The sequence below is a fragment of the Meles meles genome, chromosome 3, assembly GCF_922984935.1.
Source record: "Meles meles chromosome 3, mMelMel3.1 paternal haplotype, whole genome shotgun sequence".
In the NCBI taxonomy this organism is placed as follows: domain Eukaryota; kingdom Metazoa; phylum Chordata; class Mammalia; order Carnivora; family Mustelidae; genus Meles; species Meles meles.
In genome coordinates, this window is record NC_060068.1 from 154,292,925 (window position 1) to 154,320,138 (window position 27,214).

Here is a 27,214-nt window from a genome sequence, read left to right on the forward strand (position 1 = left end):
TTTATTGCTTGGTTAAAACTCAGTTTACAATTCAAAGGATTTTTAAAATCTCTGTGCTGTTATGAAGCTTTATGGGGTTTACAATGGAGATGAAAACAGAAATAAAAAGATCTGACAAACAGAAGATGCCAAAGATATTTCCAGCATTATCAACATGGATTCTTTTTTCCCTATCATTACTTTTACCTCACTCCAAGACAAATGATTTTAACCCATCTGTCTAAAAGACAACAATGTCTCCTAGGGTGTCCTTCAAAATGTAAATGTATGATGGGCAATTTTATTTGAAAGACTATTTTTATAATTTTTAAAAAGAACTAGAATATAAACTCCAAAGGGCAGGAATTTTTTATAATATGCAGTATTCCCAGTGCCTACAATAGTGCCTATCATCTAGTAGAGGTACTTAATAAATTTTTTTTAAGATTTTATTTATTTATTTGATAGAGATCATAAGTAGACAGAGAGGCAGGTAGAGAGGGTGGGGGGGAAGCTGGCTTCCCACCAAGCAGAGAGCCTGATGTGGGGCTCGATCCCACGACCCTGACCTGAACTGAAGGCAGAGGCTTTAACCCACTGAGTCATCCAGGCGCCCCAATAAATTCTAACAAATTACTAAATTAATCATTTTATCAGGATCTTTAATTAAAATAAAGATAAACAAATACTATTATAACATTGGTGTAGATTTTCATTTTAACATTGGTAATATAGAATCATTCCACTTATCAAAAAATCTTGTTGTACCATCTCTACATAGAACAAAACCCTTTCTAAAGTTAATGGATTCCCAGAATCCAAAGACTTTCATATTCATTATTTCGCAGAATTGTTTACATAGAATTCTGTGATCCCTTCCAATTCAAAAATTTATTTATTCTAATAATGATCCAAAACTGTAAAAGGAAATCTGAAACCCAAATATTCAAATGGAATGTCATGGAATGTCAAAACAAAATATTATTTAAATTACTACAAAAATAATTGCAAAACAACTGATGGACCATCCTACACATATGGTTTTCTTAAATCTTTTAAAGGATATTTTCTAGTATTCTGCTTAGTCTTGTTTTCCACTACTATCAAATCCTTCACTTTCAAAATCAAGTACACTGAGACACCAAATGATAAAACTGTGCTATGCTTTTTAAATTTTATACTAAAAGATCTTTACTAAAAGATCTTTTACTTTTTTACTAAAAGATCTTTATTTTAAAAACAAAATCTAATACACACTGGAAAACACTGAGTTGGAATGTTTGCCAAAATGCTGTTTACTGCAAATGTCCCAATGTTTTACCAACTAACACTGAAGTTTAAATTAGGGCTAAACTCAGGAAACTGACCTTCATAATATTTTAACATGATGTTTGTCTTTATAAGGTGGTTTTCTTCTAAGAAAAGCGGACTTTAATGTCCTAGACTTACAGTCAAATTTCGGTCCCAGATCTGTATGCTTCCATTCTGGCAGGCAGCTGCTATGAGGTTTCCATCTCTACTATATGTGCACGTGGTGGGAATTACTTTTTTACCCTGCATCGTCCGTGGTTTAAACACACTTCTTTGCTTCCTTGGATTTTCAACTTCCCATGTCCTCACAGTCCTAAAAACAATAAAGAGATTTTCATTTACAAAAAAGAAAGGAGTTTAAAATTCAGAAGAGCTCATAAAAACTGCTTCACCTCTTAAGCATATAAATCTAATAATTATTTTTAAAATACAATGTGTACTGTAAAACATTCTCCACTTATAAATGAAGTTACTCACTGCAATAAAGTGAACCATCTGAATCATGTTGTCTTCAACTCAAACAGCAAGTAGCAAATTCTACTTCAAATCTATCAGAGTTGTAAGTTCTGACCCTGTATAACATTGGCCTGCAAAGAACTCTGACTATACACTCTGATCAGTAAAATTGTTGAATATACACCTCCTATATACACACATTAATTTCTAAATTAGTTACATGTGTTAATGTACTGTTATATAATACACACCAGAAAACACACTGAAAAAATAAGTCACGAAAGAATGATGTCCCCCTCTAGGGCGCAGGCAAAGATTTCATGCCTCTGGGGGAGAAGCAGAAACAAAACTGTCTGCCCCTGAGTTTTCAACAAGTAACAAGAAACAGCAGGCTAGGACTGGGGGAGATACAGAGTACCCGCCTGCTCACATCCCAGGCAAAGGAACACTGCCACTAAGGAAAGCTAAAACAAGATCCTTATGACCCAGGGTTGGGGGAAGGGGAAACCATAAAATACAGAAAACCAAAGATGAGTTCAGCAAATTCTTGGCAGAAACTATTCAAGCCAAAGCACTATGGAACAACATCTCTAAAGTTCTAAAAGAAAAAAGAAAAAAAAAAGTCAATCTAATATTCTATAGGCAGCAAAAATATATTTCAAAAATAAGATAAATAAAGACTTTTTCAGATGAATGAAAGCTGAGATAATTCATTTCCTTCAGACACGTACTAAAAGAAATGTTAAAGGAAGTTCTTCAAGAACAAACACGATGCAAAGGGAAATCTGAATCTACACAAAGAAATGAAGAGTGCCAGAAATGGTAAAAATGAAGATAAATTTAAAAGACATTTTAAAAAAATGTTTAAATCTCTTTAAAAGACAAATGGCTGAAGTAAAACAATGTATTGTAAGATTTATAGCATATGTTCAAGTAAAATGTATGTCAACAATAGCACAAAGGTTAGGAGGAAGATATGGAAGTACAGTCTTATACCATACTTGAAATGGTGTAATATTATTTGAAGAGAGATTCTGGTGGAAATGAATTAAAAACAGGAAGGGATAATAAAGAAGAACTATGGGATAAACATAAAACAAAGAGCAACATGGTAGGTTTAATCCTATCTCATAAATAATTACATTAATTAGAAATCATCTAAAAACTCTAATTAAAAGGCAAAAATTGTCAGACTGGATTACTGGTAAAAGCAAGACCCAGCTGATTACACAAAAATGGGGGCACCTGGGTGGCTCAGTCAGTTAAGCATCCAACTCTTGGTTTCCACTCAGGTCATGATCTCAGGGTCCTGGGATGGAGTCCCATGATGGGCTCCATGCTCAGTGCGGAGTTTGCTTGTCCCTCTCCCTCCATCTCAACCCTTCTCCCCAGCTCATGTGAGTGCATACTTTCCTTCTCTCTAAAATAAATAAATTTTTAAAAAATAAAAATAAAATAAATAAAATCTTTAAAAAATATATACCCAAATGCTTAAATATAAAGACTTAGTTAGGTTAACAGTAAAAAGATGGGGGGGGGGAATGTGCCAGGTGAACATAATCAAAAGAAAGCTGGAGTAACCAACCATATTAATGTCTGCAAAGTGGACTTCAGAACAAGGAATAAAACTAGAGACGAAGAGCAAACTTTCATAATACTAAAGAGCCCATCAATCAAGAAGACATAACAGTCCTAAATGCATATGCCACTAATAACAGAGCTTCAATATAAGAAAGCAAACTTAATAGAAATAAAATTAAATATAGCAAACCCATATTTATATTTGTATACTTCAACACTCTTCTCTCAGTGACCGATAGAACAAGCATCCCCCTCCTTGCCCACCTCCAAAATCAGTAAGGATACGGAAGACCTCAAAAACAATGCGAAACAATTGAGCTAATTGACATTTATATAACACTTCACCCAACTACAACTGAATGTGCCTTCTTCTCAGGTACACACCGAACATACTCTGGGGCATAAAGCAAATATAAACACACTAAAAATGACCAAAATCACACAAAGCATGTACACTGTCAAAAAATAAAATTAAGCAATCAATAACAGAAATGTATCTGAAAATATATCTTTTCCAAAACATTTAGAAATTAAGAAATAGAATTCTAAATAATCCATGGGTCAAACAAAAAAAAATCACAAAGGATAGCAAAAAAACCTCTGAATCCAATAAATATGAAAATATATATCAAAATTTATAGTATTCAGCTAAAACAAAAAAAAAAAGAAGGAAAATATAGCATTAATTATATGTAATAGGAAAAAAAAAAAGGCTGGAATCAACAACCTAAGATTCAACCTTAAGAAACTAGGAAAAAGAGGGGCACCTGGGTGGCTCAGTCAGTTAAGTGTCTGACTCTTGATTTCTGCTCAGGTCATGATCTCAGAGGGATGGGATCATGCCCTGCTCTGCACAGGGCATGGAGCCTACTTTAGATTCTCTCTCTCCCTCTCCCTCTGCCACTTCCCCAACTTGTGCAAGCTCTCTCTCTCATTCTCAAATAAATACACAAAATGTTTTTTAAAAGAAACTAGAAAAAAAAGAGAGAAAATTAAATCTAAAGCAGGTAGAAGGAAGGAGATAGTAAAAATGAGAATACAAATGAATAAAATAGAAAACAGGAAAACAACAGAGAAACCAAAAGCTGGTTCCTCAAGAAGATCAACAAAATTAATAAACCTCTAACTGATCTGATGAAAAAAACAAAAATTGGAGACAATATCAAATATCAATATTTGAAATGAAACAGGATGACATCACCATAAAGCATAACAACATTAAAAGAATAAGGGAATTCCATGAATGAATTTCACCTAAATTTGATAATTTAGGTGAAATGGAGAAATGTCCTTAAAAGACACTAACTACCTGATCCCCAAACCAGGCAAAGACCCTACCAAAAAGGAGAATTTCAGACCAGTATCACTGATCAATATGGATGCTAAGATTCTCAACAAGATCCTAGCAAACAGGATCCAGCAGCACATTAAAAAGATTATCCACCATGACCAGGTGGGATTCATCCCTGGGTTACAAGGTTGGTTCAACATTCACAAATCAATCAATATGATAGAACAAATCAATAAGAAAAGAGAGAAGAACCACATGGTCCTCTCAATTGATGCAGAAAAAGCATCTGACAAAATCCAGCATCCGTTCCTGATGAAAAGGCTTCAAAGTATAGGGATAGAGGGAACATTCCTGAACTTCATAAAATCTATCTATGAAAGACCCACAGCAAATATCTCCCTCAATGGGAAAAAGCTCACAGCCTTCCCGTTGAGATCAGGAACATGACAAGGATGCCCACTCTCACCACTCTTGTTCAACATAGTATTAGAAGTCCTAGCAACGGCAATCAGACAACAAAGAGAAATAAAAGGTATCCAAATTGGCAAGGAAGAAGTCAAACTCTCTCTCTTCGCCAATGACATGATTCTTTATATGGAAAACCCCAAAGACTCCACCCCCAAACTACTAGAACTCATACAGCAATTCAGTAACGTGGCAGGATACAAAGTCGATGTACAGAAATCAGGGGCTTTCTTATACACTAACAATGAAAATACAGAAAGGGAAATTAGAGAATCGATTCCATTTACTATAGCACCAAGAACCATAAGATACCTGGGAATAAACCTAACCAAAGAGGTAAAGGACCTGTACTCAAGGAACTATACAGAACACTCATGAAAGAAACTGAAGAAGACACAAAAAGATGGAAGACCATTCAATGCTCTTGGATTGGAAGAATAAACATTGTTAAAATGTCTCTACTGCCTAGAACAATCTATACTTTTAATGCCATTCCGATCAAAATTCCATCAGTATTTTTCAAAGAGCTGGAGCAAATAATCCTAAAATTTGTATGGAATCAGAAGAGACCCCAAATTGCTAAGGAAATGTTGAAAAACAAAAACAAAACTGGCGGCATCACGTTACCCGGTTTCAAGCTTTACTACAAAGCTGTGATCACCAAGACAGCGTGGTACTGGTATAAAAACAGACACAAAGACCAGTGGAACAGAGTGGTGAGCCCAGATATGGACCCTCAACTCTATGGTCAAATAAACGTCGACAAAGTAGGAAAAAATATACAGTGGAAAAAGACAGTCTCTTCAATAAATGGTGCTGGGAAAACTGGACAGTGATATGTAGAAGAATGAAACTCGACCATTCTCTTACACCGTACACAAAGATAAACTCGAAATGGATAAAAGACCTCAACATGAGACAGGAATCCATCAGAATCCTAGAGGAGAACATAGGCAGTAACCTCTTCGATATCAGCCACAGCAACTTCTTTCAAGATATGTCTCCAAAGGGAAAGGAAACAAAAGCGAAAATGAACTTTTGGGACTTCATCAAGATCAAAAGCTTCTGCACAGCAAAGGAAACAGTCAACAAAACAAAGAGGCAACCCACGGAATGGGAGAAGATATTTGCAAATGACAGTACAGACAAAAGGTTGATATCCAGGATCTATAAAGAACTCCTCAAACTCAACACACACAAAACAGATAATCATATCAAAAAATGGGCAGAAGATATGAACAGACACTTCTCCAACGAGGACATACAAATGGCTACCAGACACATGAAAAAATGTTCATCATCACTAGCCATCAGGGAGATTCAAATTAAAACCACATTGAGATACCACCTTACACCAGTTAGAATGGCCAAAATTAGCAAGACAGGATGTTGGAGAGGATGTGGAGAAAGGGGAACCCTCTTACACTGTTGGTGGGAATGCAAGTTGGTGCAGCCACTTTGGAAAACAGTGTGGAGATTCCTCAAGAAATTAAAAATAGAGCTTTCCTATAACCTTGCAATTGCACTACTGGGTGTTTACCCCAAAGATACAGATGTAGTGAAAAGAAGGGCCATCTGTACCCCAATGTTTATTGCAGCAATGGCCACGGTCGCCAAACTGTGGAAAGAACCAAGATGCCCTTCAACGGATGAATGGATAAAGAAGATGTGGTCCATATACACGATGGAATATTATGCCTCCATCAGAAAGGATGAATACCCAACTTTTGTAGCAACATGGACGGGACTGGAAAGAGATTATGCTGAGTGAAATAAGTCAAGCAGTGAGAGTCAATTATCATATGGTTTCACTTATTTGTGGAGCATAACAAAGAACACGGAGGACATGGGGGGATGGAGAGGAGAAGGGGGTTGAAGGAAATTGGAAGGGGAGATGAACCATGAGAGACTATGGACTCTGAAAAACAACCAGAGGGTTTTGAAGGGGCAGGGCAGTGGGAGGTTGAGGAACCAGGTGGTGAGTAATAAGGAGGGCACTACTGCATGGAGTGCATGGAGCACTGGGTGTGGTGCTAAAACAATGAACACTGTTACTCTGAAAATAAACAAATAAAAAACAAACAAAAAAAAACAAACAAAGAAAAAGCACATGATATCAAACTCTCACCATGTCTTTATACTGGAGTAGCCATCCAGTGCAAAAGGCGAATAAAAGAAATTCAAACCTTACAGACCAGAAGAAAAAATAAAACTGTCTTTATTAAGAGACCACATGACTGGGGTGGCTGGGTGACTCAGTCATTTGGGCATCTGACTCTTGGTTTCAGCTCAGGTCATGATCTCAGGGCTGTGGGATGAGCCCCATGTTGGGCTCTGCACTCATTGCAGAATCTGCTTGAGATTCTTGCTCCCTCCCCCAGCTCTCTCTCTCTCTCTCTCTCTCAAATAAATAAATAAATAAATAAATAAATAAATAAATAAAATCTTTAAAAAAAGAGAGACCATCTGATCATATACATTTATACACACACACACACACACACACACACACACACACACATGTAGAAAAACCAAGAATCTACAAAAATGCTACTAAAACTAATAGTGAATTTAGTGAGGTCATAGGATACAAGGTCAATAATCAATTTTATTTCCATACACTAGAACAACTGAATGTTAAAATTATGAAAATAATACTATTAATAATAGTATGAATAAACATGGAATCTCAAAAGATGTATAGTATCTATACACTGAAAACCATAAAATATTTCTGAGAGAAATGAAAAAAGACCATGTGTATGAGAAGATACACTGTATTCATGAGTTGGAAGAGTCAGTACTGTTAAGATTACAATTCTCTCCTAATTAATCTTTATATTCAACACAATTTCAATCCAAGATCCAGCAGGGTTTTTGTTTTTTGTTTTTTTAGATAGAAACTGGGTAAGGTAATTCTAAAACTTATATGAAAATGCAAACAACTTGGACTGTCTATGCAATTTTGAAAAAGAACAAATTAGGGAATTCACTCTACCCAAGTTCCCATATTACCTTCTAACTCCCACATATAACACCAATCACGTAAGTTGTAATTACATATATTAACATCTACTCCTATAAAAAGAGCTACTTGAGAGCAAGGGCTCTCTTTCTCTCTTATCTTTGTATGCCTACAGTCTGCACCATCTCTTAAACATAACCGGAACACAACACCTACTGGGTCTTCAACAAATGTTTGTCAAAGAATAAAAGAAATTCACTGCCTATATAAGCATTTTAAAAATCAACTAAATTGAGGTCTAACCAACATACACGAAATACAATTGATTTTTAAATGTATAGATTTCAGACAGATTTCTCGGCAAGTATTTATGATTTATTCCAAATGAGAGTTTGGGGATTTTTAAAATAACTTCTGCTTATCTTCCACCTAAGCTTTGTTTGAGAACTTACTCAATTGCTCAACATTACCAAACCCTAGTTTTCAGAGCTGTCAAACCCATGCCTGACGTAAGATTGCACTGACTGCATTTTAGGAACTATCGGTTAGCAAAATGTAAGTTCAAGTAAGCTTAGAAACAGTACACACAGACAATGGAAAGGCACCTTGGAATCCCAGGATTTAAAAGCAACATAGTGGGGAACCAGAAGACTGAATTTCAGAGTTATGAGATACTCTGACACTAGAGCCGTAAACCAACTCTGAAGTATCTATCTCTAGACTTCTCTTACTGGGTGATAGACAGATGACAGATAAATAGAAAGAAAAAGAGCGGGGGAGAGAATGAGAGGAAGGGAGGGAGGCAAAGAGGGAGGAAGAGAGGAAGGAAGGAAGGAAGAAAAGAAGGAAGGAAGGAAGGAAGGAAAGTTTATTGGGGAATAACATACAATGAAATTCATCCGTCTAAATGTACAGTTCTGTTGAGTTTTGAGAAATGCATAGTTATATCACTCCAAAAAGTTTTCTTTGTATTGCCTCTTTGTAAACTACCCCTCCTCTTCCCAGCTTTAACCCTTGGCTACTATTGACCTATTTTGTATCCCTAGAGTTATGACTTTTCCACTATTGCATAATGGGAATAATACTGCATGTAGCTTCTGAGTCTGGCTTCTTTAACTCAGCATAATGTATTTGAGTTTTATAATATCTCATTAGGCCATTCCCTTTTGCTAATGAGTAACATTCCACATATGGATATACTACATTTTGTTTATCCACTTACCAAATAAAGGTTATGGGGCTGTTTCCAGTTTGAGGTGATTATGAATAAATCCACTATAAACATTCATGTATAGTTTACTGTTTCTTTGTTTTAATAAAATAAGTTTTCATATCTCTTGAAATATCTTTCTTTCATATCTCTTGGCTAAATACCTAGGGGTATTCCCCCTAGAGGAAAACCTAGGGGATTACTGATCATATGGGAAGTAAATGTTTAACTGTATAAGAAACTGCGAAACTTTTCCAAAGCAGCTATTTCATTTTGCATTTCCACTAGCAGTATATGAGAGTTCTAACTACCCCCCAAAAATATCAGTTGGGGTTTTTTGAAAGTCATTCTAATAGGTAGGTTTTGGTATTTTGATTTTAATTTACATTTCCTCTATGATTAATAATGTTGGGGGGTCAATCCATTTCTCTTCTTTGGTGATGTGTGTCTTCAAATTTTTTGCCCATTTGAAAATTTTTGTTGTTTATTTCCTTATTATTGTACTTTGAGAGTCCCTTAGATATTATATATACAAGTTCTTTATCAGATATGTGTTTAGCAAATATTTTCCAAGTCTATGGCTTGCCTTTTTAAATTTTTTAAGACTTTATTTATTTATTAGAGAGAGAGAGGGAGAGAGAGCATTAGCAGGAGGAGGGGCAGAGGGAGAAGCAGACTCCCCACTGAGCAGAGAGCCCGATGCCAGGCTCGATCCCAGAACCCTGAGATCATGACCTGAGCTGAAGGCAGAAGCTTAATGACTGAGCCACCCAGGTGCCCCAATTTTTTAAATAGTCTTTCAAATAGCAGATGTTTTAGATTTTGATAAAGTCCTTTTTATCAAATTTTATAATACCATATTAAAGAAATCTTTGCTTACCCAAGGTCATAGAAATTCTCCTGTTTTCCTTTAGAAAGTTTATTTACTTGTTTGTTTATTTATTTTTATTACAAATACGTCATTAGTTTTTGATGTAGTGTTCCAAGATTCATTGTTTGCGTCTAACACCCAGTGCTCCATGCAATACAAGCCCTGCTTAATATTTATTTTTTAAGAGGTTTTATTTATAGAGAAACAGAGCACAAGCAGGGGGAGCAGCAGGCAGAAGGAGAGGGTGAAGCAGGCTGAGCAGAGAGCCCAATGTGAGACTTGATCCCAGGACCCTGGGATCATGACTTGAATGGAAACCAAGAGTTGGATGCTTAAGAGGCTGAACCACCATGGTGCCCCTTCTTCTAGAAATTTTATACTCCAAAGTTTTACAACAGGGTCTACGATCTATCTAGGTAAGTTTTTATATCTGGTACAAAGCTGAGGTTCATTTACATATATAAATATATAGATAGATATAGATATAGATAGATAGATATCCCAATTGTTTCAGCACCATTTATACCTAAGAACTGTAAAACCTTATTCCCTACTGAATGTATTCTGTATAGCTTACTTGTATCTTATCTCCATTCACTATGCTTCCCATAGTTGAGAAATGCCTCATGTGTCTCTTCTTTCTACACTTGGCTCGACAACAGTAGAGATAAACTATGATGATTTCTCTTTTTTTAATAACTGAACATCTCCAAAAGTCAGATACTACTTTAAAATTTGATATAAAAGGCCCCACACGAGTATAAAATATCATTATCATTATCTGGCTCGTTTCAAGTTCTTCATCACTAAAAACTGGGATAATAATACCAACAATAAGGGACTTAAATGAGATCAGAGATGTAAATGTGTCTGGGACAGTACTTGGAACACAGTAGGCACTCAATAAATATCAGTTCCTTTCTGCTCTTCCTCTTAGACTATAAATAAAATATTAAAGCTAATAAAACTAACAACTAAGTATGTTCCATTTGTTTCAGTGGTATATTAACAGGTTGAGCTAGTTATCAAAATAACAGAAAGGAAAAAAAAGCAGTTAACCTAGCAGATAGATGTGTGAAACATAATTTACACAGCATCTGATAGTAACTAATTACACTGTGGTTTTATGGCTCCAATTCTCTGAATCTATGCCTTAAAAAAAAACGATGGATGCTTAAGTGCTAGGCCATTAGGTATCTGTCTAAACATTTTATGCTGAAGAACACATATTTTGAAACTTGGAGTGAGATCTGGTCTTGTAAAATTAAAACTGTGCTTCATAAAAAAGATTTAAAAATAGAAGAAGGACCTGCCTGGGCCTTTCTAGACATACAATGAAATCACCCAGAAGACAAGAAAAAGACACAGGTGGGGTCATTACATTGCCCCAGGCACAAATGCTTTCTGTCTTAAAATTTTGAGTTCTTTCCAGATACAAGTTCTGAACTTTCTGGCATTGACTACATAAATGCATCACAGCATTTGGCAGAAGTCAAGGGAAGCATTAATTTTGCATGGAAATCACTTAAGAGATCTTGGTTTAATTTTTCTCGAAAGACTACACAAGCAACTTGAGTGATGTAAAAGCATGAAACTTGCTGGCTCTCTTGGTAAAGTCAACAAGAATGACCTTCTTTTCAAAAATGCCCAAAAATGAAAGCACTGAAATTCCAGAAATAGGAAAAATGTTCTAGTTTCTATATAAACCCACAATAATCTTCGCAAACACACACACACAGCAACTGCAATAAGAATACAATTGCATTCAGAAGAAATATATTTGGAGCTAATGCTTTATTCTCACCATTATTTAAAGTTAGGCCTTATGAAATCCAGAGTTAGACTAAGGGATAAATGCCACAATAAATAACCACTTGCACACTTACATTTATGGCCAATTGATTTGCAACAAAGATGCCAAAACAATTCAGGGAAAAAGAACTGTTTTGAAAAAGTCTTTTCAAAAAATGCTGCTGAGGCAATTGGATATCCATAATCAAAAAGGTGAATGTGGACCTTTACTTCACATCATACAGAAATTAGTTCAAAATAGATCACAGACATAAATTTAAAACTCTTAAAACATGATATTAGACTAAAAATGATTTCTGAGATACTACATCAAAAGCACAAATAATAAAAGAAAAAAAGATAAGCTGGATGGCATTAAAAATGTATGTGCTTCAAAACCACAATGAGATATCACCTCACACCAGTCAGAATGGCTAAAATTAACAAGTCAGGAAATGACAGATGCTGGCAAGGATGCGGAGAAAGGGGAACCCTCCTACACTGTTGGTGGGAATGCAAGCTGGTGCAACCACTCTGGAAAACAGCATGGAGGTTCCTCAAAATGTTGAAAATAGAACTACCCTATGACACAGCAATTGCACTACTAGGTATTTACCCTAAAGATACAAACATAGTGATCCGAAGGGGCACATGTACCCGAATGTTTATAGCAGCAATGTCTACAATAGCCAAACTATGGAAAGAACCTAGATGTCCATCAACAGATGAATGGATCAAGAAGATGTGGTACATATACACAATGGAATACTATGCAGCCATCAAAAGAAATGAAATCTTGCCATTTGCGACGACGTGGATGGAACTAGAGGGTATCATGCTTAGTGAAATAAATCAATCGGAGAAAGACAACTATCATATGATCTCCCTGATATGAGGACATGGAGAAGCAACATGGGGGGTTAGGGGGATAGGAGAAGAATAAATGAAACAAGATGGGATTGGGAGGGAGACAAACCATAAATGACTCTTAATCTCACAAAACAAACTGGGGGTTGCTGGGGGGAGGTGGGATTGGGAGAGGGGGAGGGGGTTATGGACATTGGGGAGGGTATGTGCTATCGTGAGTGCTGTGAAGTGTGTAAACCTGGCGATTCACAGACCTGTACCCCTGCGGATAAAAATACATTATATGTTTACAAAAAAAAAAAAATTGGAAGGGGAGGCGAACCATAAGAGACTATGGACTCTGAAAAACAACCTGAGGGTTTTGAAGGGTCAGGGGTGGGAGTTTGGGGGAACAGGTGGTGGGTAATAAGGAGGGCACGTTTTGCATGGAGCACTGGGTGTTGTGCAAAAACAATGAATACTGTTATGCTGAAAAAATAAATAAATTAAAAAAAAACAATTAAAAAAAAAGTATGTGCTTCAACAGATTACTATGAAGAAGGTTTGAAGCTAAGTCATAGATTTGGAAAAAGTATTTATAAATCATATACCTGACAAGGGACAAGGATCTAGAATATTTAAAACACTTTTATAATTCAATAAAGAGAAAGGTGATACACTTTTTAGATAGGCGAAGACATGAATACATATTTCACTGAAGAATATATACAGGGGCGCCTAGGTGGCTCAGTCGGTTAAGTGGCTGCCTTCGACTCAGGTCATGATCCCAGGGTTCTGAAATCGAGCCCCACATCGAGCTCCTTGCTCGTCAGGGAGCCTGCTTCTCCCTCTCCCTCTGTCTGCCTGCCTGCCACTGCCCCTGCTGTGTTCTCTCTCTCACTATCTCACTCTCTGTGTCAAATAAATAAATAAATTTTTAAAAAATATAAATATATATATACAAACGCCCAATAAGCACATGAAAAGATGCTTGACATTAAGGAAATACATATCAAAATCACAATGAGATACCACTATATACCCACTAGAGAGCTATAATCAAAAAGATAATAATAAGTGTTGGTGAGAAAGGAAAGAAACTGGAATCCTCATACATTGCTGGTAGGAGTGTAAAATGGTAAACCTTTTCAGAAAACAATTTGGCAGTTCTGTAAAATAGTGAACATAGATTTACCACATGACTCAGCAATTCCATTCCTAGATATCCACACAAGAGAACTGAAAACATACCCCATGCAACAACTTTAACATGAATGTTCATAGAAGCAATATTCTTAACAGCCAAAAACTGGAAACCCAATGTCCATCAATTGATGAAAGGATAAGTAAAATGTGAAATATAACGGAAAACTACTTACCAATAAAAAGTAACAAAGTATTGACACATACTAATTTGACATTTCTGAGACTGCCATAACAAATTACACACTGGGTGACTTAAAACAACAAAAATTTATTCTTTCACAGTTTTGAAAGCCAGTAGTCCACTCCTTCTGGAAGCTTTAGAGGACACGTCTTCCTTACCTCTTCTAGCTTCTCAGGCCTGTTAGCATTGGTCCTCTTCACTCACAACCACACTGCTCCAATCTCTCCCTTTATCTTTACATGATCTTCCCCTCTGCGTGTCTTCTACTTTTCTGTCTCATAAGGATACCTGTCATTAGATTTAAGGCCCACCTGAATAATCCAGGATGATCTCATCTCAAGATCCTTAACAATTACATCTCTGAAGATCCCTTTTCCAAGCAAGGTAATGTTCACAGGTTCTAGTAATTTGACATAGAAACATCTTTGGCCGGTGTGGCGGGGGGATGGGGGGTGGTCATGGCCATCCCACTCCAGGGAGGCTACTATTCAACCCACTACATACTATAATATGGACGAACCTAAAAACACATCATATGGTTTCACTTCTTTGTGGAGCATAACCAATGACATGGAGGACATAGGGAGATGGAAAGGAGAAGGGAATTGAGGGAAATTGGAAGGGGAGGTGAACCATGAGAGACTATGGACTTGAAAAACAACCTGAGGGTTTTGAAGGGGTGGGGAGGTGGGGGAGAGGTTGGGGGAGCCAGGTGGTGGGTATTAAGGAGGGCACGTATTGCATAGAGCACTGGGTGTGGTGCAAAAACAATGAATTCTGTTACGCTGTAAAGAAAAAAACAAATACAAAACAAAACAAAAAAACACATTATACTAAATGAAAGAAGCTAAATACCACAGGTCAAATATTACATGACTCCATTTACCTGAAAGCAGATTAGTGGTTGCCTAGGGCTAGAGGTAGGAAAAGGGAATGACTGAACATAACTTCTCTATAGGATAATGAAGATGTTATAAATTGGATTGTTCTTATGGTTGCACAACTCTAAATCATTTCCCCACCCTCTTTTAGTTTCATCTAGAATCAGTATAGCTAAAAGTCTCATTAAATTCCTAAAATGATCATCAGTAAACATGCCTGGATACCACTCGAAGAAAACTCGGAGGAGAAAGCTAACCAGATGGAATTAAAAGAGACTTTCAATTTAAAATATATACCAATATTTCTTATTAGATAAAATTTACTCCATAATCATATAAGCCAAATTACTTAATGGAGGAGAAAAACTCATGAAGCACCACCCAGAGAAAAGAAAGAGGAGCTCAACTGGAAAGATCTGGAAAAGATTCCACAGAGGTATGTATGCTGGGAAGAGTTGAGATTCTGCAAGTGAAATTTCTGAAATTTGGGGGGATGGACAGGGGATCCTAATAGCTGGCACAGAAAATGCAAAGATAAGGTGGCTCGGTATTTTTCAAAGAGCTGGAGCAAATAATCCTAAAATTTGTATGGAATCAGAAGAGACCCCAAATTGCTAAGGAAATGTTGAAAAAGAAAAACAAAACTCGGGGCATCACATTAACTGATTTCAAGCTTTACTACGAAGCTGTGATCACCAAGACAGCATGGTATTGGCATAAAAACAGACACGTAGACCAATGGAACAGAGTAGAGAGCCCAGATATGGACCCTCAACGTTATAGTCAAATAATCTGGAACAGAGTAGAGAGCCCAGATATGGACCCTCAACTCTATGGTCAAATAATCTTCGACAAAGCAGGAAAAAATATACAGTGGAAAAAAGACAGTCTCTTCAAATAATGGTGCTGGGAAAATTGGACAGCCCTATGCAGAAGAATGAAACTCGACCATTCTCTTACACCGTACACAAAGATAAACTCGAAATGGACAAAAGACCTCAACATGAGACAGGATCCACCAGAATCCTAGAGGAGAACATAGGCAGTAAACTCTTCAATATCAGCCACAGCAACTTCTTTCAAGATATGTCTCCAAAGGCAAAGGAAACAAAACCAAAAATGAATTTTGGGGACTTCATCAAGATCAAAAGCTTCTGCACAGCAAAGGAAACAGTCAACAAAACAAAGAGGCAACTCATGGAATGGGAGAAGATATTTGCAAATGACAGTACAGACAAAAGGCTGATATCCAGGATCTATAAGGAACTCCTCAAACTCAACACACACAAAACAGATAATCACATCAAAAAATGAACAGACACTTCTCCAATGAAGACATACAAATGGTTATCAGACACATGAAAAAATGTTCATCATCACTAGCCATCAGGGAGATTCAAATTAAAACCACATTGAGATACCACCTGACACCAGTTAGAATGGCCAAAATCAACAAGACAGGAAACAACGTGTGTTGGAGAGGATGTGGAGAAAGGGGAACCCTCTTACACTGTTGGTGGGAATGCAAGTTGGTGCAGCCACTTTGGAGAACAGTGTGGAGGTTCCTTAAGAAATTAAAAATAGAGCTTCCCTATAACCTTGCAATTGCACTACTGGGTGTTTACCCCAAAGATACAGATGTAGTGAAAAGAAGGGCCATCTGTACCCCAATGTTTATTGCAGCAATGGCCACGGTCGCCAAACTGTGGAAAAAACCAAGATGCCCTTCAACGGACGAATGGATAAGGAAGATGTTGTCCATATACACAATGGAGTATTATGCCTCCATCAGAAAGGATGAATACCCAACTTTTGTAGCAACATGGACGGGACTGGAAGAGATTATGCTGAGTGAAATAAGTCAAGCAGAGATAGTCAATTATCATATGGTTTCACTTATTTGTGGAGCATAACAAATAACATGGAGGACATGGGGAGATGGAGAGGAGAAGGGGGTTGAGGGAAATTGGAAGGGGAGATGAACCATGAGAGACTATAGACTCTGAACAACAATCTGAGGGTTTTGAAGAGGCAGGGGGTGGGAGGTTGGGGAGCCAGGTGGTGGGTATTATGGAGGGCACATATGGCATGGAGCATTGGGTGTGGTGCATAAATAATGAATTCTGTTGTGCTGAAAAGAAATTAATAAAAAAAAAAAAAGAAAAGATAAGGTGGCTCGCAGAAGCACAGCTGTTCTAGGAACAACAGGTAGTTTGCTTTGACAAAAGGATGAGGTGCCCAGTGGGCATAAGTGGAAGATGAGACTGTCACAGGCACTGGCAATCACAAGATTATAACGAGTATCCTGTAAGACATACTGGATTAGGGGCTTTATGGTCTAGGAAACTCTGAAGCCACTAAACAGAGGAGTGACTTAAGTTATTCAACCACATCCGTGTTTTTGAAAACCACTTGTGCGGCAGTGGGCAAGGCTGCTTGGAGGGAAGAGGTCTGTCCTGGGTAGCCCAGGCGAGAGATGATCAAGGCATGGGTTAGGGCAAGGGGTGTGGAAGGTGTAAAGGAAAACTCTGAAGAGGGCTGGGGGGCGTGCCACTCGCGCAGTGAGGCAGAGTTGTGGAAGGTGTGGTATAAAACAGGAAATAATATTACAGGATGTTAAGAGCAAGATAAAGTTGAAATACTTCTGTGAGAGCCAGATGGAGAATCCTGCACAGGGCATGTGAAAGGATCACAATCAGGAGTCATTAGAATGTAAACAGATGCAACAGATTCTGAAGGAATAGGCAGCAAAAAGGAAAAGAAGTGAAGCAGGAGACAAGAAAGTATGAGAGGCAGAAGAGGATGGTTATTAGAAAAGCTGAAGTAGAGAGTTCAAAAGAAAGGTGTGATCAAGAGTGTCAATTCCAGAGATACTGAGTAAAACAAGGAGTGAAAAGCCTCCATTAGAATTAACAGGTAAAGGTCAGAGATGAGGTCTGCAGGAGCAAGTTTGGTAAAATGATGGGGGCAGTCAGAATGCAATGGAAATTAGGAGTGGGCATGAACAGGGAAAAACAGCTGTTGAAGAGTGCTCCTGCATAAAATGTTATTTAAAGACAGATAAGAATCATGAAAACCTGGCCAGGATAAAAAGGAATAGCACTGAGGAAGAGAGGCTGAGAAGACAATATAACATTTGATTTGGCTCCTAAGTGAGAAGGGGTTCTGGGGTAGATTTGAGAGAAGGATTCTATGGCAGAAGAAATACCATGAGCAAAGGCCTTGAAAGAAATGGTGCACGGTCTGATTATAGTGGCAGTGTGTGTATGAGGGTGAAGTTGGGAAGGGGAGGGAGGATGGTACACATATCTAGAGATGAGGATGGAAAGACTAGGACTGCAAACCCAGTTAGGAACACCAATAAGGGGTCAACACCATTAAGGGGTTGACCTAGAGTCAACACCAATAAGGGGTTTAGGACCATGCAGGCCGGATGGAACTATCCTCCTTGGCAAGCATGGTGCCCCAAAGTCAGCCTGGACTGGTTCTCTAATAACAGGCCTTGATCTGTGGCTGCAAAGTATAGAGCCAAGGAGGAATGAAGACACTGTTGCTGACAAATGTCCCGAACAACTGAGAATGATACCATTATTAACATAAATGGAGAACTGAAGAAGATACCAAAAAATGAAAATATATAAGTAAAGATCCAGTATTCCTAATAGTATATATTTCTGACCAACTGGAAATGAACTTGAAGAGGTCACTGATGGATACCAACTCTCTTAAAGAGGGCACTGAGAATAGACAGAAGAATTCTTCAACTTTCCAACTGCATTTCTATGTACTTGATTTGGAAGCAGAAAATTCACAATGACTCCACCTGAGGCATAAAGCAAGTCATTCAGTGCTAGTCCAGTAATCAATCACTCTTACAACAAGCATCACAAAAAGAAATCACATGTAGATTTGGCCTTAAAATGTGAAGAAAAATGAAATGTGTCTATATTTACAGATGACTGTTTAATTTATGGTAAGAAATAATTAATACCTCCTGTCTGACACTAGCAAGACAGAATGCAGTGGGTGGAGGTGAAGAGATAAGGAGGAAGAGGAGAAATAAAGAGATGTGGTAGCCAGCCCAGGATAAAGCAGATATGACAAATCCTACAGAAATCCTTTACCCAAGTACTGCCAGGGCACAATAATATTTCTGGACCAACTTCTCCCTGGACATTAGCAGGTGGAAGCAGGCTCTCCAACAAGCCACTGAAAATGGAGCCATTCTTCTTCATGATTACAGCCATTACTCCTTATTTTTAAAAATGCCTCTGAAATACAATACAGACACAAAGTGTTCACTCAACCACCCAAGTCTGAAAGCAGCAGACTGCACATCTGCAAAACAGATTCTAAAGATAAGATTTTATGTGCCAAAGAGTGATTCAGTGCAAATTTGAAAATGAGATAAATATTCTTCTTTTGAAAGAGAATGGTTTCTTTCCTGCCTGAAAAGTTAAACAATGCTTAATCAAGTTGTAGAGTTAAGTAGTGAAGTCAATGTTACTTTAGGAGTTTACACTAAAAATAGTGAACCTTTAAAATAGGTCTAACAAATAATCTGTAACAGAACTTTTGTACTTGGAGGATTATTTCCAGAAATTACGAATGCCAAAAAGTGTCTGATAATTTAGAACACTGAACTAATAATCTGAATAAGAGCTGAATTTGGACTAATAACCATGATAGCTCACATTTACATGCTTCGAATGAAGTAAGCACCATTGTAAGTACTTCATCATCTAATCCTCACAACTCTATTATGAAGAAGCTATTATTATAATCTGTATTTTGGAGAGCAAAACTAAAGCATAGAAAGATTAGTAATAATTTAGGTCAATATTCAGATAAGCAGAATAATCTACTGCCGACTCATGTTTCATAGACTGGTCTACAAGAACCCATGAAAACAGGTAAGGTCACAACAGTTTTGGATTGATACTGATGGTGCAAGAAATACTTTTGCTTAAGAAAGAATACCGTGCAGTTTCCGTATCTATAAAACTAATGCAAAATAAAGCTATTTTCTGTATTTTGCATCCTTTATGAACAAGCAGTGATTTGGAAGTCTCATTATTGTCAAGTATGTTACAGAAATAGAGTACTATTTAACAAGATAAATTCCAACTTTTCTCTTCCAATGAAGAGAATCAATGAGAAAACATTTTCAAAGCATAGAAGGGTAAAGAATTCCATTTATTTTCATTGCTTCTGTGCCCCAACCCTCACTTTTCCATCAACCCCCACCAAGGCCTATGGCACATTTGTTCATAAGCCAGGCATTTTCCTCAATAAGCTCTGCCAGACACTTAAAAAATACCTTTAGTGGGATAAAATTTTATGTGTGGAGAGGAGAAGGAACAGCATGTAGAAGAATCAGCAGCATCTGATACACAGAGTTCAAATGGGGAAATAAACAAGGTGAACCAGGAAAAGTTTTAAAACTTACCACACAGTTTAAAACCTTGCACAGAGGCTATGAACTACTAGGATCAACAGAGCAGGGGAAACCACCCATATAGCATTTTCCCTTCTGAAACAAGAGAAACAATTTTGAGAAAACAGTCAAGAAGTGCTGTATAGAAGGACAGCCCATGCTGAAAGCAGAGGCTAAAACTCTGTCAACTGTCCAAATGCTTTCCAGCCTTTATGGCTACATAAAGAGACAAAGTAAAGAGATGTTCCCTGTCTACATCATTACCACTAAATATAATGATATTCATAAAAGCTAAACACGTATTCTGTTTATATTATACCAGCCCACTACGCTAAGGGCTTTTTACCTCATTTCAAAATCAACATTGAAGTAGATACCTTTATCATTCTCATTTCATGCATAGGTGTGAAAGTTGTGTAATTTGACCATGATCACACAGTCACTGAAGGAGTTAGGATTCTAATCCAGGTCAACCTTATAGAGGTGCTAGAGGAAAACTGTGTGTAGACCTCCGGTTGAATACTTACTGTACAAAACTGGACCAGACACTATTAAGTAAACAGAATATTCCAGGGTTATATGGCTTGATGTCTGATATAGCAACTTTGAAAAAAATACTGTTAGTCTAGCTTTCCGAAACACTCATTACATGTATCCCTAAAACCTTAAAAGGTTAGGGGCACCTGGGTGGCTCAATCGGTTATGTGTCTAACTCTTGATTTCAGCTCAGGTCATGATCTCAGGGTTGTTAGATTGAGCCCCGTGTTGGGCTCTGCACTGGACATGGAGCCTTGCTTAAGATTCTCTCTCTCTCCCTCTGCCCCTCCCTCCTCCATTGCATGCATGCACTTTCTCTTTCTCTCTCTCTCAAAAAAAATTAAATTAAAAGGTTTGATTTCATTGTTTGGCTTTCACCTATCCCTACAGTTAATTAGTTGTCAAAACAAAACTTAAATTTACTCTAGGAGAAATGAGGAGCAGAATACAACTGTAAAAATGACCCATCCTATAACTGAAAAGACCATCAAAGTTTCAATATCCTAGTAAGGCAGATAGTGCTTTGGTACATTTAAATAAACAAAAGTTTTCATGAACTTCCTCCATGCCCAGGAGTTGTCTAAAGTACTGTGAGATCTAAGACCTAGAATCTAATGAAATATCTCCTTTTGTGGGGTTCCTGGGTGGCTCAGTTAGTTAAGCGGTGGGATAGAGGCCTATGTTGGGCTCCCAGATCTACGGGGAGTCTACCTCTCCTTCTGACCCTCCCCCAACTCATGCGCGTGTGGTCTCTCCCTCTCTCAAATAAAATAAATAAAATCTTGAAGCAAGAAAGAAAGAAACGGAATGAAAGAAAGAAAGAAAGACCTCCTCTAGTGAAGTATCAGCTTATTGCCTTGGACTCTCCGCTGCCCAACATTAGATATACAGATATAGATATATAGATAGTGCTTTGAGGGTTTTTTTTTTTTTTTTTTGAGGGGAATAGGGGAGGGAAGGGTACTGAGTTGCCTGAAAGAGTATTTACTTGTCTTTTTGCAGAAAATGTCTGTAGTTGCCTCCTAGATCATCAAGGAGATACAACAAAGGTTAAGAACAGAGCTCTAGGTAATCTAAAATTTACACTGGCCAAGCAAGACCTTCAGAGAGCTGACAGTATTTTTAGACTGCATTTCTTCGACCCTCTCTTAGGATGTCTTCTCCGGAATTACATTTCTTGGTGCCTGACTTATACTGTCAGGTGCAACAAAAAATAGTAACAGGAATACAGTAGAGAAAAATGATTAAGAGTGAGGACGATGAAGTCAGATTTGCCTATTTTTAAATCCTCTCTCCTCACTTACTATGTGTTCCTGTACAAGTCACTTAACCTGTCAGAGCTTCAGCTTCCCAATCCGAAAATAATACTTCACAGAGTTATTTTAAGGAATTGAATGACAAAATGTACATAAAAAGCACTTAGTGCAGTGCCTTGTACACAATATATGACCAATTATTATAAACTTATGACAGTATTTAGTATAAGGGTATTATCTATATATATCAACCATTGTCCTTTATATGAGGATCTCTGGGAAATAATTATCCCCTTTTACACACTCTTGAAAGGAAAAGCTCTAAGTTTTCATCTTGGGTATCCTGGGTCTCTTCTAACTGAGCACGTACACATCTTTGCTCTGGCCACAAGCAAGTTTAGAGCTAAATCTACAACCTAACTTTGTCTACTAGGGACAAAAACCTTCTACTAATAATCTTTTGTGAACTAACTTTATCCCTTCACCTTTATTTTCCCATGGCCTGGATATTGCATTTTTTTTATAATGTTGTGTTACTATTACAATTTTTAGCTTCTTCAAATTCCTTTTTGGAATGAGACAAGATGAATAAAAATAAACAGATTCACAAACCAGCAGAAAAAATAAATAGTGCTTGTTTTTGAACTGGTGATAACTTTGGTTAAAAAAAAAAATGTCACTTTGCCTAATTCATGGGTATACTGGCTACCAGGTCAGGAGAAAAATTTAATTCTTTGGACTTCCAAAAGTAGAACCTGCCCCATACTAGTTTAGACTCTCAAAGGAAAGATGAACCAAGAGTCATCAGTCAAAAAGTAAAACAAGTCCCTGCAATGACAAAGAGAGTTTAACACAAAAAGTGACAAAGTCATGGGGGAGTAGAGCATATGCTATTCCTTTGAGGTGAATACTTATGTGTTCTGAAAGTTAAATAACTTCTAGAATTCAATGAGGGATATTTCAAAAAGAAGGTACAAATTCACAGAAATGGGATAAATTGCATCTATTTCTGGGAAAAACAAAAACAAGTTTCCTGGTTTTAGCTTTACCAAACCCACAGCAATGGCAGGTAATATTCAGGCTGACTTAAAGGTCTCTTTATTTTCTGACCCAGATGAATGGAAATGTGCCATAGCTGTCGTGTGGTAAGCAGATGAGACACCAAAGGGGCTGAGTGTTGGCCAAAGACAAAGGAGGAAAAAATTCAAAATGTAAGCCAAAGAAGCTTTCCATAACTGCTTGGCAATACAGTGTCTAAATAAACTATCTTAATTTGATGCACATGTGGTGAGTGGAAAATTAAAAACAGGGCAGTAAAAAACAAAAATATTTAGTGAATTTGTTAAATAGATAAAATTATAAGGCAGTTTCACTGTTACACATGTTGATATCCGGATTATCTGAATTCCTACTGAGACTTTAATTCCATATACCATTAAAAAGTTCTATATTGTCTTGGGCAAACGACAGAAAAGATACTAATTTTTCAGATGCAAATGTTTTTACAATAAGAAAACTATGACCTCTAAAGAATCTATAAGAGAATAAAGTCCAATAATTTTTAAGTGCATTATTGGACATTCTTAAGACAGCAAAATTTAAGTGGTGTGTTAAGAAAATACAGAAGAGAATAAACAATGAAGAAAAAGTAGAGATGATGTTCTAAAGAAAAACGTACTTAATATGTTTGATGGACTTCTTGTTTGTGAAAGCTGCTGTCTATAATAAAAATTCCATTGTGGGTGCCCAATCTATTGAAAGCTGTAAGAAAGAAAATGATACCATGTTGGATTATGCACCGTAATGCATAAAAGCTAATACAGTGAAATTCAAATTTCCTTCAAAGAATAATCAAATCTCTGACTACTCTAAATGTTTAATTTTTCCAAAATTGTTGTCAGTTAGATATTTTTTGTCCATTTTCTTTTCTTTCCTCTTTCAGAAGTGAATATATTTAAAAATTTCCTTCATTTCTCTTCTCTTCCTTCCAGTTAGTCAAAAAGATAGGCCAAAAATTAGAGAATCAATTCCATTTACTATAGCACCAAGAACCATAAGATACCTGGGAATAAACCTAACCAAAGAGGTAAAGGACCTGTACTCGAGGAACTACAGAACACTCATGAAAGAAATTGAAGAAGACACAAAAAGATGGAAGACTGTTCCATGCTCTTGGATTGGAAGAATAAACATTGTTAAAATGTCTCCACTGCCTAGAACAATCTATACTTTTAATGCCATTCCGATCAAAATTCCACCAGTATTTTTCAAAGAGCTGGAGCAAATAATCCTAAAATTTGTATGGAATCAGAAGAGACCCCAAATTGCTAAGGAAATGTTGAAAAACAAAAACAAAACTGGCGGCATCACGTTACCCGATTTCAAGCTTTACTACAAAGCTGTGATCACCAAGACAGTGTGGTACTGGCATAAAAACAGACACATAGACCAGTGGAACAGAGTGGAGAGCCCAGATATGGACCCTCAACTCTATGGTCAAATAATCTTCGACAAAACAGGAAAAAATATTCAATGGAAAAAAGACAGTCTCTTCAATAAATGGTGCTGGAAAAACTGGACAGCGATATGTAGAAGAATGAAACTCGACCATTCTCTTACACCGTACACAAAGATAAACTCGAAATGGATAAAAGACCTCAACGTGAGACAGGAATCTATCAGAATCCTAGAGGAGAACATAGGCAGTAACCTCTCCGATATCAGCCACAGCAACTTCTTTCAAGATATGTCTCCAAAGGCCAAGGAAACAAAAGCAAAAATGAACTTTTGGGACTTCATCAAGATCAAAAGTTTCTGCACAGCAAAGGAAACAGTCAACAAAACAAAAAGGCAACCCACGGAATGGGAGAAGATATTTGCAAATGACAGTAGAGACAAAAGGTTGATATCCAGGATCTATAAAGAACTCCTCAAACTCAACACACACAAAACAGATAATCATATCGAAAAATGGGCAGAAGATATGAACAGACACTTCTCCAACGAAGACATACAAATGGCTATCAGACACATGAAAAAATGTTCATCATCACTAGCCATCAGGGAGATTCAAATTAAAACCACATTGAGATACCACCTGACACCAGTTAGAATGGCCAAAATTAGCAAGACAGGAAACAACGTGTGTTGGAGAGGATGTGGAGAAAGGGGAACCCTCTTACACTGTTGGTGGGAATGCAAGTTAGTGCAACCACTTTGAAGAACAGTGTGGAGACTCCTGAAGAAATTAAGAATAGAGCTTCCCTATGACCCTGCAATTGCACTGCTGGGTATTTACCCCAAAGATACAGATGTAGTGAAAAGAAGGGCCATCTGTATGTTTATTGCAGCAGTGGCTACGGTCGCCAAACTGTGGAAAGAACCAAGATGCCCTTCAACGGATGAATGGATAAGGAAGATGTGGTCCATATACATGATGGAGTATTATGCCTCCATCAGAAAGGATGAATACCCAACTTTTGTAGCAACATGGACGGGACTGGAGGAGATTATGCTGAGCGAAGTAAGTCAAGCAGAGAGAGTCAAGTATCATATGGTTTCACTTATTTGTGGAGCATAACAAATAACACGGAGGACATGGGGAGATGGAGAGGAGAGGGAGTTGAGGGAAACTGGAAGGGGAGATGAACCGTGAGAGACTATGGACTCTGAAAAACAACCAGAGGGTTTTGAAGGGGCGGGGGAGGGGGGTGGGAGGTTGAGGAACCAGGTGGTGGGTAATAGCGAGGGTACGTACTGCATGGAGCACTGGGTGTTATGCCAAAACAATGAACACTGTTATGCTGTAAATAAACAAATAAAAAAATTAAAAAAAAAAAAGATAGGCCAAGTAATGCTATAAGTGCTAGAAATACAGCACTGAATAAAACAAACATCCATTTCCTTTGAAGCTGTTAGCCTAGTCATACACACTAATGCATTTGTTCCTTCATTTCAACATCTCTTTGTGGTATGCCTTCAAGGGACAAAGAATTAGGAGAAACGCACTAGGAAGTAGAGAAACAATTTAATAGCAAATCAGGGTTAAGACTCTACAAGAAAATTAGAACTTCAAATATGATATTTAAATGAAAATACAATATGTGGAAGAGACATGGGTCAGATTCAGGTCAGGGCCCACCTATGGGAGCATCTCCTCACTTCTCCAGGCTTAATTTATCATTTTTCTATGTATCTACAGGGTTGAGTCTGCTACACTTTTTGTATAAAACATGTGCTATCACATGTTTTATACTGCACATTTTTTTCACCATTAGACTGTGACCTCTGTGAGGACAAAGTCTAGTTCTGTACAATTTTGTGTTGCTAGCACTAAGAGTTATACAGTGCAAATGAGTTCAGATAAATTTACTGAATTTATAGCCTTTAATTACACAAAATGTTATATCTAAAACATTAAATTTAAAAACACACACAGGATGGGGAAGATGGCAGCAGAGCAGGAGTAGGACTCTAGGCTTGCCTTGTCCCATGAATACAACTAGATAACCATCAAATCATCCTAAATATACCAGAAAGTGATCTGAAGACTGGAAGAACAGACACAAATAAAGGTAGAGAAGAGGCCACACCAAAGAAGGTAGGAAGTGCAGAGAAGGAGTTTGAGAGAGAACCAGATTGTGGCCACTGCAGTGGGGAAGGAGTCACAGGCATGGAGAAGGGCAAGAAACAAACGAGGACAAAGCAGTGCATATGGTGAACACGAATCCCCATAGCAATTGGCTTGGAAAGCAAGAGAGCCCAAATTTCATGAGTTCTTGCAACCAATGGGGCTTAAAGGCTGGAGGGTACTTAAAGCTCAGAGGGTACTAGGACTGCTCTTGAGGAAAAGGTGGGCAAAAGCCTAGGAACATGCAGTGTGGAAACAGTCATCTGAAGAGTACCTGGGCCATACAATGGGAGGTTCTCTGCTCTCTCAGAGCATGTCTC

General features: G+C 37.5%; 1 protein-coding gene across 1 annotated transcript in view; it reads right to left on the reverse strand.

Annotated features, from left to right (window-relative positions):
• The window catches only part of WDR70 (WD repeat domain 70), a 322,684-nt gene that overhangs the window by 115,940 nt on the left and 179,530 nt on the right, over positions 1-27,214 (reverse strand). Inside the window, exon 10 of the mRNA XM_046000609.1 lies at positions 1,429-1,603. Within this exon, the coding sequence (XP_045856565.1) occupies positions 1,429-1,603 (175 nt within the window). The remainder of the gene's footprint in view (positions 1-1,428; positions 1,604-27,214) is intronic.